Source organism: Antechinus flavipes, chromosome 5, assembly GCF_016432865.1.
Source record: "Antechinus flavipes isolate AdamAnt ecotype Samford, QLD, Australia chromosome 5, AdamAnt_v2, whole genome shotgun sequence".
Lineage (NCBI taxonomy): Eukaryota > Metazoa > Chordata > Mammalia > Dasyuromorphia > Dasyuridae > Antechinus > Antechinus flavipes.
Genome location: NC_067402.1, coordinates 25,327,756 through 25,342,491, shown reverse-complemented (window position 1 = coordinate 25,342,491; position 14,736 = coordinate 25,327,756). Strand labels below are relative to the sequence as shown.

General features: G+C 40.6%; 1 protein-coding gene across 1 annotated transcript in view; it reads right to left on the bottom strand.

Annotated features, from left to right (window-relative positions):
• NEK10 (NIMA related kinase 10) overlaps positions 1-14,736 on the bottom strand; it is a 214,046-nt gene that overhangs the window by 8,892 nt on the left and 190,418 nt on the right. The window contains exon 33 of the mRNA XM_052000279.1: positions 7,289-7,399. Coding sequence (XP_051856239.1) covers positions 7,289-7,399 — 111 coding nt within the window. The remainder of the gene's footprint in view (positions 1-7,288; positions 7,400-14,736) is intronic.

The window sequence follows — 14,736 nt, the reverse complement described above, 5'->3', positions numbered from 1 at the left end:
TGAGACAAAATGATTCACTACATGACAGAACTCACTGAACCTCCTTCTCCACTCGTGAATATTCTGGCTATCTTTTTCACTTCTAAATAACAATTTCTCACCTCCCTTTTCGCCGTTGGTACCAACCAGCTGCAGTGCTGGATTCATTTCAGTTTTTCAAGTTAATACATTTTTAATGTGAATTCACAGGCATAAACTAGTCGTGAATTGGGCCATTCAGAGCATACAACAAGTTCTGCCTCTCCTTTTTGAAGGCACGGCCCCAATTCATGACTTCCAGGCACATTACTTCTTTAATGTACTCTGGGCACTGGCTCTTTCCGTACCTCCTGCCTTTTCCAGATCCCAAGCTACCTCAAATCAGGCTCCACTTAGAAAGGAGACTTGTTTCTGTTCATTTCTTAAATCCTCATGTATTCTCTTCTCCTATGCATCAAGATTTTCACAAATGCAATATTTTCTATTATTATATGTGCTTTCTTGAAATGGAAATTTATTGTTACATGTTTTTAAATTCTCCCTGATGTTCTGCTGGATATATGACAATGTTTTATTTTGTTTTTCTTTTTGTGTCTCTTTTTCTATTTTGTTTTGTTTTTCTTACTTTGCATTTAAGTTTTAAATAATTTAATTTTTAAAAACAATTTTGCAAACCTAAAAGCACTACATAAATACTAATAGTTTTCCTCCTTTTCCTTTTCTTCCTCTTTCTCCTTTTCCTGTTTCTCCTCCTCCTCCTCCTCCTCCTCCTCAGAATGTTTGCTCACTGAGAACAGGGACTTTCTCACTTTTTTATTTCTGCCCCTAGAACAGTGAGGACAGCACAGATGTGTCACAAAGGCTTAATGTTTTTTCCACTGATTTATTCAAGAACATGCCAACTACTAAGTGAGAGGTTAGTATCTAGATAACAAGGAAAAATGGGAGGACATGACAGGTAACTATGAAATACTGCATGGGAAACACCCAAAAAGTATAATATGTGTATTAATAGATAAACATGCACATACAATATAATAAATATAAGCAGCCCCCTACAGGGTCTATGCTTGAGGCTACAAGCATACTGATGCCAACAAGCCAGTCCCATTCACTGGGGCCTTAGGACAGCACAAAGTAGACTTGACCTCACAGCCCACAAGCGCACTGATTCACAAAACTTTCTCTCCACTTCCATGAATTTTTATATATACAGAAGAGTCCTTTCAGGAGCTAGAAATAGGAAGTCTCTGCACAGAACCAGAACCAGAACCACAGAGTCTGCCTGAAGGAGAATGGAGCCATGGAAGAGCCACGGAAGCTCTTTGCCAGCCCTGGCCATGGTACCTGGTGCTGCACTTCAGGTCCAATTCTGCCTCCTGAGGGGCCTTTCCCGGTCATCCCCCCAAAGCTGCAGGGGCCTTTCCTGTAAGAGCCCATCCCATTGGCTGTCTAGAGATTGAGAGCAGGTGGAGAGATCAATGCTACGTGCACACTACTGCTTGCATGTTCTCTCCCCAGGAGGGGGAGAGACTCTCTGTGCCTGTCTCTCTCCAGGGCATACTGTAAGTGCATACTCAGTGTTTGCTGACGTGACAACACTGCTCTTGTCTACCCCCTCCCAAGTCTGTTCTGGGCGTAAGGACTTTCTCTGCCCTGACTGTCGCCGGATGGGCACCCATCAGTTTCGGCCAGCAGGAGTACACAGGATGTCTACGGCCTTTCAGTGAGAGCAGCAGGGCCCCAGTGTCCTCACGGAGGCCGTCAAAGGTAACTCGCCGAAGAGCCTGGGCAGGAGGGACACAGACCGAAAAGTCGGGAAGGGAAGCGGGGTTTAGCAGGAAACAATGAAGCAGCCGATGAAGAAGCGGGGAGACGCCGGACCCACAGAAATGCCCTGCAGACAAGTGGGGCTCCGGGCTGGCCACGCAGGGCACTTCTGGCACCATCAAATCGGAACATAGAAGGCTTTTCCCGCAGAGGGCCTTTCTCTGAGGGCGCGGGCCATGATCCCAAATGCCTCTGAGGCCACTTAGACTCACAGGATGCTGTCTGAGGTCACACGGAGTCATGGAAGCCGTGCATTTGAGCTCTCACCACCCCACCCTTCCTCTAAAAGCAGCTCTGACTTAATGCAAAGAGGCAAGTGTGGGTCCCTCCCCCTCCAGAAAACCTGCGCCCTTGACCTGGTGGGCCGTCCTGACCCAGGCTCCAGCCCAAACTCTGCCCTCTATGACCCGTATGACCTCAAGGCAGTCACTATTACTTGGATCTCAGTTTCCTCACTTGTCAGGAAAGGCCTTGGATCAGGTAATCTACATTCTCTTCTAGTTCTCCCTCTGAATTTAAAAATCAATACATTAAATAAAACATGCTGACACATTCACAACATACTCTTTCTTGTCATTCAATCATTTGGGTCATGTCTGGCTCTTTGGGACTTAATTTTGGATTTCTTGGCAAAGATACTGGAGAGATTATTATATCATTCCCCAGCTCAATTGACAGACAACTGAGGCAAACAGGGGTAAGTGACTTGGTCAGGGTCACAAGTCTTCCTGACTTCAGACCTAGCACCCAATCGACTGCACTATCGAGTTGGCCCATCCTAACTACGCCAAAATATTTGGTATTGTGAACGATTCTGTCTTAAAGAGAATCATACAGTTTTAATATTTAAGAAAGAATTAATTGATAATGTAATTCATTAAAGATTTACTCTGATTCTAGGCAGTAAAGCTCAGTTTCAGTCAGACTCCAGCAAGCTAGAATGATTCTGTGACAGATGGCATCTGGTCTGGTCCAGGCAATATAGCCAAGAAGTTGGCGCAAGAATAATGGATTGTTTCTCAAATGACAGAAATTTGCAAAAAACTGACGGCTAATTCAAAGAGGAGTTGTTATCTTTGTCAGAGGAAGGAGCGAGTACCCCAATGAAATCTTGAGGAATAATTTAAATTATAATGTTTAGGAAAAAACCTACATTTTATAAGGAACCACAAGCATCAAAAGATACCTGGAGACAATGACAACTTTACTCGTACCAAAATTCATGTTACGATATCTTGGTGACCTCATCACAAAAGAAGGCCATCACTTGAAGCTAAAACTATTTGTCTATGTGCAGCTTCTGAAGGACATTGGGCAACACATAAAATAAGAGCAGGTGGCAGAAATGAAAAGATTTTTGGATAAGTATTGCTGCTTTCTCTCTCCCTCTCCACCATCCCCCTCCTCTAGTTTTGGCTCTATATTTTTTCTTTCCTTTTATTCCTTAATGGAATCACGCCAATTTGAGAACACAGACAAATTACGTTTATGGGATGTTCCTTCTATTTCTTTTGTTTTCCAACAGCTTTTTAAATAAATATTGTCTATTACCATGGAGACCAGAAGTCCTACACTTTAGTTCAAAAATCAACTTAGGAGAGTCATGGCTGGAAAATAGTGTTTGATATGAAAAAAATACCAGTTTACTTGCATCTAAGTTTAATTTATAGAATTTTGCTGACAATGTGAGGCAGCAATGGAACATGGTTGCCAAGAGGACAACTCCTAATCTGGTCAGAGCTCTTGGTGCCCCTTTGTTAGGAAGAAAATGGACAAGTTGAAAAGTGTCCAGAGGAGAGGAAACAGGATGTTGTAGGAGCTTCAAGACCAGTAAAGGATTGGACTAGATAGAAGAGAAGATTCTTTTGTCTTCATTGCTACCTGGTCTCTATCACTGAATGGGGGCGGCCTCAGTCAAACTGAGACGAGTCATTGCCACTCCTCTTGATATATCTCTGGCCAATGGATCCAGATGGCTTTGGAAAGGAAACTGAGGCAGGTAACCCTGCCCAGCCCTCCCTCACTGAAACCCCAATTGCTGCATGTCATGGCACCTCCTCCCTGATGTCATGTTTCTCTTCAAGAAGGAAGGAAAAACAATGGAGGATCAAATGATGGGGCCAGAGATGATTCACCTGGTGAGAGAAGGCTTGGGGTAGGAGAATGTTAGTTTTCTTTTAACTTTTATCTGAAGGGCCTTCAGGTGGAAAAAAAAAAAAAAAAAAGATTAGACTTGCTCCATATTGCTTTGGGGGAAATGGCAAAAAAAGTTTATTTCAATTCACTGTAAGGAGAAAGTTCCTAATAATTGGCCCCATCTAAGAATTAAATGGGCCGCCTCGGAATTAATTGGTTTCCCATCACTGGAGATCTTTGAGTAAAGGTTACATGGCTATTTGTTGTGTATGATGCAAAAGGGATTCCTGTTTGAGAACAGTTTGGGGATGGCGGTCACAAAAATCCCTCTCAGCTCTGAGATTCTGAGATTCATCTGGGGTTTTTAAGGACGACAATCATTTCCCCTGAAGCAGGAAAAACTACATGGTCAGGTCAGTGATAAGGAAGCAGTAAGAACACCCTGGCCGTGCTAGACAAAAGGGGACTCTGCTTTTAGGAACTTCGCTACTGCACCTCGAGGGGTAGAGGACTGGGCCCAAAGGGAAGCTGCTAAAGGAGACCCCCAGGAGGACAGGAATGAGTGATCTAGCCGGCCAGTGCAGCAGCTACCCATAGGACAGTTTAGGGCAGGAGAGGAGGAGGAATGGCACCAGTGGGGCAGACTACATGGCAGCTGGAATCTTCAGGGCAGAGTCAGGTTTCCATTAAACCAAGAAGGCAGATGAAATGAGAAAAGATGGATCGGAAACTTGCAGATAATCAGTGGAAATTCTGAAGGGTCCAGTAGAATCCAAGTTAAGTAATAGATGACCCAAGATAGAGTGAACAAAGTGGAGGAGCGGTCAGGGGAAATGAGGAGGTGCAGGATGCTTGCTCCTCAGGCAGGGAGATGGCTGACAAGGACTATGGGACAAGTACAACAGGCCTTAGCTATGCGATGCTCCCTGAGCAGATCCAGTCTGCTGGAGCAAAGCAGAGTTCAAGCCCTAGTGTTAGGCTGTGGTCGCCATTAGGTTTCTCCTATACACATGTTAAGACACTGGATTAAAGTCAAGCAAGCCCCATCCTTCTCCCTACTTTCATTTAAGTTTAGACCATCAACTGTATTGGGCATCCCATTAATCCTGATGTTCCATTTGTACCACAGGAGGATGGTCTGGGCTATTCAGGCTCTTTCCTCAAAGTGCTTTCCAAATATTTCTAAAGAATAACCTGAGAGTTAGTCTGCCCTACTAGGTTGCAAAATATAGATGAGTCTATCTCCAATTGGGACCCTATCAAGCTACCCCACTTTCCTTTATAGTCTCTTGATTAATGGAATATTATGGATTAATAGAATAGGAAACTACCAGCAAAACTGGTAAAAAATAAAGATTCCAAAGGAGATCTAAATCATCTAGCATGCCAGGAGAGAGAGAGAGAGAGAGAGAGAGAGAGAGAGAGAGAGAGAGAGAGAAGAGAGAGAGAGAAGCAGACACAAAAGAGAGAGACAGGGAGAGACAGAGACAGAGAGAAAGAGAGAAATATTGATTTAACTAATTAATTTAGTATTTAACTAATGGCTTATGAACCAGGAAGCTCAACCGACAGGAAAATATATTTGTCTTTGTAAATAGTGCAAAGTTTTAGCAGTCCAGGGAGTTGCCGGATCAGTCTGGCCATCAGAAAGAATAGGAGCCATGATCCCTTTCATGCTATAAAACCAGGATTTCTGCTGGTCTGTAAGCCTGAGATTTTGCTGTACATCATTTTAATAATGATGAGATTTTAGCAAAATGCAATCTTTCCTCTGGAGTTCTGGGCTTCTGACTGTTTAAAATATATTTGGTGTGTATTCGTACGGCAGTATGTCAACATTGCAAAGTAAATAGCTGGAAACTCCTTCCCTCCTGTTCTGATCTCCCATGGCTGGGTTTCTATGTCCTGCTTGCCAATCGAGCCCATGAAAGAGGCAGGAGCTCTCTGATCTCGGATGAGGTAGTTTTATGTTTTGTTTATCGGCAACTGTCTACATTCTCTGTCTCTGTCTTACACACACACACACACACACACACACACACACACACACCACTTTTTATGGGCAATGAAGCAACAAAAACATTCTGTTTCCATTCTTTCTGCCTTTTATCAATGAGCCTATATCATATTTCACAAATAAACAACAGCAGAGTACACCTGCCCACTGATTTTGTGATGGGGAACAAGAAACTTGGTAAGGAAAAAACTAACTGATCAAGTTAGGAGGCTGTGCCCAAACTGATAACCTCAAAAGCTTGGAAGCAAGTCTTTGGGCCTTAAACTACTGGAGCTTAGTTTATTTAGACGTAAAATGGAGGTACTGCAACTGTAACATCTATCTCACAAGGATGTTATATAAGTATCAAATGGGATAATACGGGAAAAGTGGTTTATAAATCCAAATCAGCCAGTATTATTGCTAATAATTATTAAAATAAGATGCCCAAGTGGCACAAAATGGATGGAGTGGGACTCCTTAGAGTCAGAAAGACCTGATTTTGAATCCTGCAAAGATACTTGTTAGTTCTGTAATCTCAGAATATTCATCTGTAAAATGGGATCACAACCTAGCAATAACTCACAGAGATGTTGTGAGGATCAACTGAGATAATATGTATGTGGGATGAACTGCATGCCTTAATGCCCTATATAAATGTTATCTATATTATTATTGTTGTTGTTATTATGGTTATAACCATCATTACTCCTTCTCTGAATGGACTCACTGAGTCTGAGTCTGATGCTCCTTCCCCAAAATGGTGCCCTAGAAAGGAGTGATCATCCCCATCTCGAGGTGGCCCTGCTTTTCTGGCAGTTTCTGAAACTCCTTTGTGCTTGAGCTTCCCCAGCTATAACACAAAGAGCAGCTCACACACTCTCGGAGCTGGAGAGGGCCTCCAAGGGCCACAACAACTCCCTCAGCTGACGGATGGGATGCGAAAACTGGGCTTCAGAGCTGGCCAGTGAATGGTGCACAGTGGTTAGAAGGCGGGTCCTTGGACTCAAAGCCTGGTGAAGTATCTGAATGGTAGCAGCCAAACTTCTAAGGTGGTCTTTTTAATCATATTTACATAAAACAACAATTTATTTCTTTAGATTTCCTTTATCACCATAGTCTTCAAGAATATGATAATACCTTCCCAGAAAGACAGCTGGAAAACTCATGGAGAGAATTAAAAGTGCTGCTTTCCCTCATTTTGCACCTCGAGCAAAAAGGTTCCCTTACGCCCTTGCGCGGAGAATCAGAGAGGGCATCATGGGGAAAAGAATGGATCCCTCCCCCTCCTCCCAATGCATTTAATCCACACCAAGATAAGTTACCGCTATATATAGAATATTGTACCTTTTTAATTTCGGATTTCAAGTTACAAGGATTGCTCTGCTGGCTGAAGAGGGATTTCTTGAATCTCTCAATAACCCTTCTTTTCAAATTGTGGTGTAAAGCAGGAGGGAGCTGCAAGAAAGGAGAAAACAATGATCATAACATAATTGAGACCACTGCAGAGCTGCCTTGTCGGTACTCTGGATGGAAAGGCTGTGGAATCATATTTAACAGCATTAAAATGGAATCTGAACCTACTTCTTAGACTATGGACTAATTATGTAATTTTTTATGCCGTAGCCCTGAAAGAGCATGTATATCTATGTAAATATGTATATATGTACATATTGTATGCCTTTGTGCATACATATACACTCTATATTTATTCTCCCTACCACAGGACAATAGCCTCCTCTGGAAATTACTCCCAAGGTGGTCAGAAAAGGCAACACAAGGACACTCTCAAGGTCTCCCTGGAGAACTTTAGAATTGATGCTATGACTGGCGCAGCACTGCTGAGCATTCGTCCCTATACTCTATAAGCAGAACTGAATCAGATTGGAAGAAATGGGAGGTGTGCAAAGGGAGAGAAGCCCCCCAAGGTTCTAGGGACTCTCTGTAGCCTCACCCTCAGAGCTCCCATGAGTCTGATCAGCCACAGTCAGACACCCCGTAATGCGACTAACAGAGAGGCCATGTGGATTCTCCTGAGAACAACTGCCACCCAACCAATCTATTCTACTTCCTATATACACAGATATTCTGTATTCTACAAATATACATAAGCACACAAATATACATACGTGTGTGTGTGTGTGTGTGTGTGTGTATATATATATATATATATATATATATATATATATATATATATATATATATATATATATGTATGTATAACAGCTTCTATGCTTTGAAAGACTGCTTTTACTTGCCTCTGACATGCATTTATTTATACCATGTCTAGCTCAACATAGAAACTAAATTTCAGAGTAAGGAAGCAACCGGCCTAGGGTTACACAGGAAGCACCCTAGCAGAAACCAGAATTTGAACTGACGTCTTTAAACTGGTTCCAACCACCACAGGATGATACCTCTGAACTGACAAAGGCCACCCCTCCATCAGAACTGGAAGAGAGGATAGCTAGTTAATAGCATACACACACAGGGATATGTAGAGCTGCCTGGGGAGCCCCCATCCCATGATCTTGATCCTCTGTAAAGAACTCAGCTCAAAGTTTTTATATGAGAACCACAGAAAAGCTATTTAGGGTCATAGCCCCATCAAAGAAAAAAAGATCTGAATGTTACAATAGGAAATAAATGAAACAGCAACATGACTAAAACAAGGCTTCTCAGATCAATGCAGGTTCTTCCCTGAACCAAAAAACATGATAAAAATAAAGAGAAATCCCAGACCCTGCCACTGCACCCTTTCGCCTACCCCTTGTCAGTGCCAATAAGTTTATATTGCTCCTACAAAAAGCAAAACACATTTATTGCCTCTAGTTACTCCTCCAACTCATTACAAGCTGGCTTCTGTTCCCAACCTGTGACTGAACATTATTCTTGTCCTACTCATTGTTGAGGAAAATATTCTGGCCAATTTTCAAGTGACATCCACAATAATATCAATTAATCTATAAACATTTATGAATTGACATCCCAGTAATATCAATCAGTCTACATTTATTAAGTGCCTCGTGTGTGCCAGGCAGAGGACTAAGGTCGGGGTTCACAATTCCATGAGGAACACCGCGGACAAATGTGTACAGAGGCAACAGCACTGCAACGAATGGACACTGTGAGCTCCCTCCTTCTCCCGACCCTGCCCTTCAGATAACTCGCCATCAGGTGGGGCTGATGCTCTCCTGGGCTTTATCTCCTGACCCACTCTGCCCTTCCTGCCTTACTTCCCATGGCCAGTCTCCTCACAAGCTGCTTTCTCCAACAGCCTCCTGGTTTGGTCCCACTTTTTGTCCTGCAGGTGTAACGGAGCATTTCCTTCTCCGGCTCACTGATGGACAAGGTGGGCAGAGTGATCAGGTACAAAGCCCAGGGACCAGATCTGACCTCGGGACACCGAGTCTGACGCTGAGCCCCCACCACGTCGCCTGGCTGCCCCTCCATTCTTCCTCCCCTTTATGAAGAAACAGCAGCAAAGCCCTCTCCTCAGAAGGGGAAACGCTTCACAGTCCGGCCCCAGGAACCCTTCCCAGGCCGTTCCCCAACCCACCACATTTGATGTCTTCTGCTCCCCCACAAGACACCCATTCACGTGCCTCTGCCAGGGATTCTCCTCCCTCCACAATCCTTGAGATTCCCTCAAGAGTTCAGTCCCAGCCCCACCTCATACCCAAGGCCCATCTGATCCCTCCCTAGGGAAAGTGCAGAAATGGAGCACCGGGCTTGGGATCAGAGAGCGGAGAGAACACTGACCTCAGACACTTACCAGCTGTGTGACTGTGGGCAAATGACCTTTCAGTCTCAATCTCTTTAGCTATAAATTTAGGATAGTAAGAGCATCTGTTTCACAGGGTTTTGTGAGACCATGTATGTTTGTTAAAGTGTTTTGCAAACCTTAAGACACTAAAAATTTTACTTATTATTTTCTTTGTACATTTTGTTTTCCCTGTATAAATTCCACGAGGGCAGGAACCAGGACATTGTTATTTTTATGTACCTAGCACCTTGCATAATACCTGGAATATAATAGATTACAAATTGTCCTTGGGATTCTCAAATGGCTCAACACCTGGGAGGAAAAGGATTTTACTCATTGAAATGACATCAAATATAAGTCATCAAGTCTAAGGACCATGGGGTTCTTCCATCTGACTTAAGCTAAAACTTTCCATGTGTCATCTCCTCCCATAAATGTGAGCCTCACGAGAGCAGGAATTATCTTCCTTTCTATTTGCTTCCTCAGTGCTTAGCAGATTGCTTTGTTTCCACTAAGTCAGGGGTCTTCAAACTATGCCCGTGGGCCAGATGCCGCAGCTGAGGACGTTTATCCCCCTCACCCAGGGCTATGAAGTTTCTTTATTTAAAGGCCCACAAAACAAAGTTTTTGTTTTTACTATAGTCCGGCCCTTCATCAGTCTGAGGGACAGTGAACTGGCCCCCTATTTAAAAAGTTGGAGGATCCCTGTACTAAGTGTTCAGCTAGGGTACAAGAGCTAGAACAGAGTTTTCAGTCCAGTGACCGATTCCTGTCCTTTAAATGAACAAGCCATGTGGACATCAGTTGGAGAAATTATCCTTAGCATTCTGTTGGTTTACCTTGTGTATTATTGTCTTAAGGAATTTATTTACCACCCTGCCATTGAGAAGAGATTTAGTTCTTTCCATGTGGACTTTAATTTGGCCTAACATGGAGCATGTGTCTTTGAGGAATTTTCCAATTCCTGACCCTCCTCCCTCACTCCACCTTCATGGATCCTCGGAGTAGGAGGAAGAGGAGGAGGAGAAGGAAGGGTGGTAATATCATCAGCACTGCCCACTAATCAATTCCAACCCCCTATATCTTCATTTCAAAAGGTGGGAATAGGCTTTATGGCCCGAGGCAAAAGAGACTCATGGCATCGGGGAGGACAATAATTGCTATAGTGTTCAGAAAGTCTTTAAAAATACAACTGTTAGTTTCTAAGCAACCAAGGTAAGACCTTGCAATTAGAGAGAGTAGAGTCCTATATCTATAGAACTGCAAGCATAGTCTCTGGAGAGTTGAAACTTCCCTTTATTCTTTTGTTCAATAAATGCTCAATGAATTCTCAAGAAATTGCTTTCTAAATAGTCTTCTGACATCTCATCTACCCCCTCTCCCCCAGTCATCTTCCACAATTGTGAGTAATCTTCACATGTACTTTTATGACCAGGTCAATCTTCTATCCAAGATACTTTTGGTGGCCTTCCTTTTCCCACCAAATTAATATAAATCATGACTTTGGAGATCAAGAATGTGCCCAAATTTCTCAGCGTTTTGCCTGGATTTTGTACTAATCTCTCTCTTTTTTGCTTTTTATTGGTTGGTCTTGGGTTTTTTGTTCTTTTGCCCATTTGTTTTTGTTGGAATTACATTGTACTACTCTCTCTCTCTTGCTTTTCATTGCTTGGTCTTGGGTTTTTTTGGTTCTCTTTTTCACATTTGTTTTTGTTTGAATTACACTGTACTGATCTCACTCTCTTGCTTTTTATTGCTTGGTCTTGGGGTTTTTTGGTTCTCTTTTTCACATTTGTTTTTGCTTGAATTACACTGTACTAATCTCATTCCCTCTTGCTTTTTATTGCTTGGTCTTGGGTTTTTTGTTGTTTTGCACATTTGTTTTTGTTTGAATTATACTGTACTAATCTCATTCTCTCTTGCTTTTTATTGTTTGGTCTTGGGTTTTTCTGGTTCTTTTTCACATTTATTTTTGTTTGAATTACACTGTACTAATCTCATTCTCTCTTGCTTTTTATTGTTTGGTCTTGGGTTTTTCTGGTTCTTTTTCACATTTATTTTTGTTTGAATTACACTGTACTAATCTCATTCTCTCTTGCTTTTTATTGTTTGGTCTTGGGTTTTTCTGGTTCTTTTTCACATTTATTTTTGTTTGAATTACACTGTACTAATCTCATTCTCTCTTGCTTTTTATTGTTTGGTCTTGGGTTTTTCTGGTTCTTTTTCACATTTATTTTTGTTTGAATTACACTGTACTAATCTCATTCTCTCTTGCTTTTTATTGTTTGGTCTTGGGTTTTTCTGGTTCTTTTTCACATTTATTTTTGTTTGAATTACACTGTACTAATCTCATTCTCTTGCTTTTTATTGCTTGGTCTTGGGTTTTTTTATTCTCTTTTTCACATTTGTTTTTGCTTGAATTACACTGTACTAATCTCACTCTCTCTTGCTTTTTATTGGTTGGTCTTGGGTTTTTTGTTCTTTTGCCCATTTGTTTTTGTTGGAATTACATTGTACTACTCTCTCTCTCTTGCTTTTCATTGCTTGGTCTTGGGTTTTTTTGGTTCTCTTTTTCACATTTGTTTTTGTTTGAATTACACTGTATTGATCTCACTCTCTTGCTTTTTATTGCTTGGTCTTGGGGTTTTTTGGTTCTCTTTTTCACATTTGTTTTTGCTTGAATTACACTGTACTAATCTCACTCCCTCTTGCTTTTTATTGCTTGGTCTTGGGTTTTTTGTTGTTTTGCACATTTGTTTTTGTTTGAATTATACTGTACTAATCTCATTCTCTCTTGTATTTTATTGTTTGGTCTTGGGTTTTTCTGGTTCTTTTTCACATTTATTTTTGTTTGAATTACACTGTACTAATCTCATTCTCTTGCTTTTTATTGCTTGGTCTTGGGTTTTTCTGGTTCTTTTTCACATTTATTTTTGTTTGAATTACACTGTACTAATCTCATTCTCTCTTGCTTTTTATTGTTTGGTCTTGGGTTTTTCTGGTTCTTTTTCACATTTATTTTTGTTTGAATTACACTGTACTAATCTCATTCTCTTGCTTTTTATTGCTTGGTCTTGGGTTTTTTTATTCTCTTTTTCACATTTGTTTTTGCTTGAATTACACTGTACTAATCTCACTCTCTCTTGCTTTTTATTGGTTGGTCTTGGGTTTTTTGTTGTTTTGCACATTTGTTTTTGTTTGAATTACACTGTACTAATCTTATTCTTTCTTGTTTTTTATTGTTTGGTCTTGGGTTTTTTTGGTTCTTTTTCACATTTGTTTTTGCTTGAATTACACTGTACTAATAATCTCATTCTCTCTTGCTTTTTATTGTTTGGTCTTGGGTTTTTTTTGTTCTTTTTCACATTTGTTTTTGTTTGAATTACACTGTACTAACTAATCTCATTCTCTCTTGCTTTTTATTGTTTGGTCTTGGGTTTTTTTGATTCTCTTTTTCACATTTGTTTTTGCTTGAATTACACTGTACTAATTTCACTTGCTTTTTATTGCTTGGTCTTGGGTTTTTTGGTTCTCTTTTGCACATTTGTTTTTGTTTGAATTACAATTACTAATCTCACTTTCTCTTGCTTCCTATTGCTTGGTCTCAGGTTTTCTTTTGTTTGGTTCTGTTTTTGTTTGAATTAAGACTATAAACTAGTTGAGATAAGAATCTATGTCACACCTTACAGACACTTGGTAAATGTTAAATTGAACTAATTGAGCTGGGATTAATGAAACTGAAGCAAAGGTATAAACATGCCTCCCATGAGGGGGAAGAAAGGAGGTGGTAGGGAAAAGTCTGAATAGTCATATTAATCTCTCCAAAGTCTGCTAGACAATTTCTTACACCAAAAAACAGATTTGTCATCAACTCTGAACAAGTTGGGTAATTGCCTAGGGTGGTCTCAATATAAGGAGGGAGACAATGTACAATGTACAATCAGCCATTTTATATATCCTGAACATTCATAATTCAGGAATGTATTACTTGGGAATCATCTTCTCATTATCACTCCTTCCAGAGGGAATGTTTCCAATCCTGGCTTTCAGTCATCAGGTGATAAATTCAAATTAGCTTGGAACTCTTGAATATAATTATAATGGGAAACTTCAGAGTAACTTAAATCTGTACTTATTACTTATAACAGGCTGAAAATAACTTTTTTATCTAAACAACCTCTGCAGTCCAATTAAGATTTATACAAAGGGCAACATTAGAAGAGTTTTATTAGATTAATGATGAAAGTTAGCATTTATATAACACTTTAAGGTTTACAAAACATTTTAAAAAACTTATCCTTACAATAGCCCTCAGAAGCAGGTGCTATTATCACCCACCATCTATAAAGGAAGAAATTAATGGTGAGAGGAAGCGATTTCTTCAAGGCCACAAAACTATTAAGGATCTGAAATAGAATTCAAACTCAGGTCTCCTTGACTTAAAATTCAGCTGTCCATTGCACTACCCAGCTGGTCCATCAACATGGGCGATACCCCATATTTAAGTTTTCTAAGCTTTTACATTATTCACTAATTAAGAATTTGGGCTATAATTTAAATAATTATCTATAAGACTTGTTTTATACATAAAATAACTCATTTTTATATAGAACTTTAAGAATGAGTCTAACTTGTACAATTTACACCACATGCTAACATTTCTGACTCTTGGCAGCTTTGCAAATGCACGCAAGAGAACTGGGTGAATGGGTGTGGAAGGGGCAACACTAACTCCCTGCTATTAGAAAAACAAGTCAAAGTACGAATGTCTCATTAGTGGAAGGAGGGTCTCTGGTATAATTGTCATCGGATCTCCGAATCCGAAAGTAGACCTCAGCGGCCATCTAGTTCAACACATTCATGAAAGTAGATCCAGGAGAATGTTCCCAATAAGTATCAACCTCAAGGCAGCCATTTTATTTTAGATTAGGTTTTTTTTTTTTTTTTTTAATTTAAGCACTTTTCACATTCTTCTGACCCCCCTTTGGGGTTTACTTGCCAAAGACACTGGAATAATTTTGTCATTGCT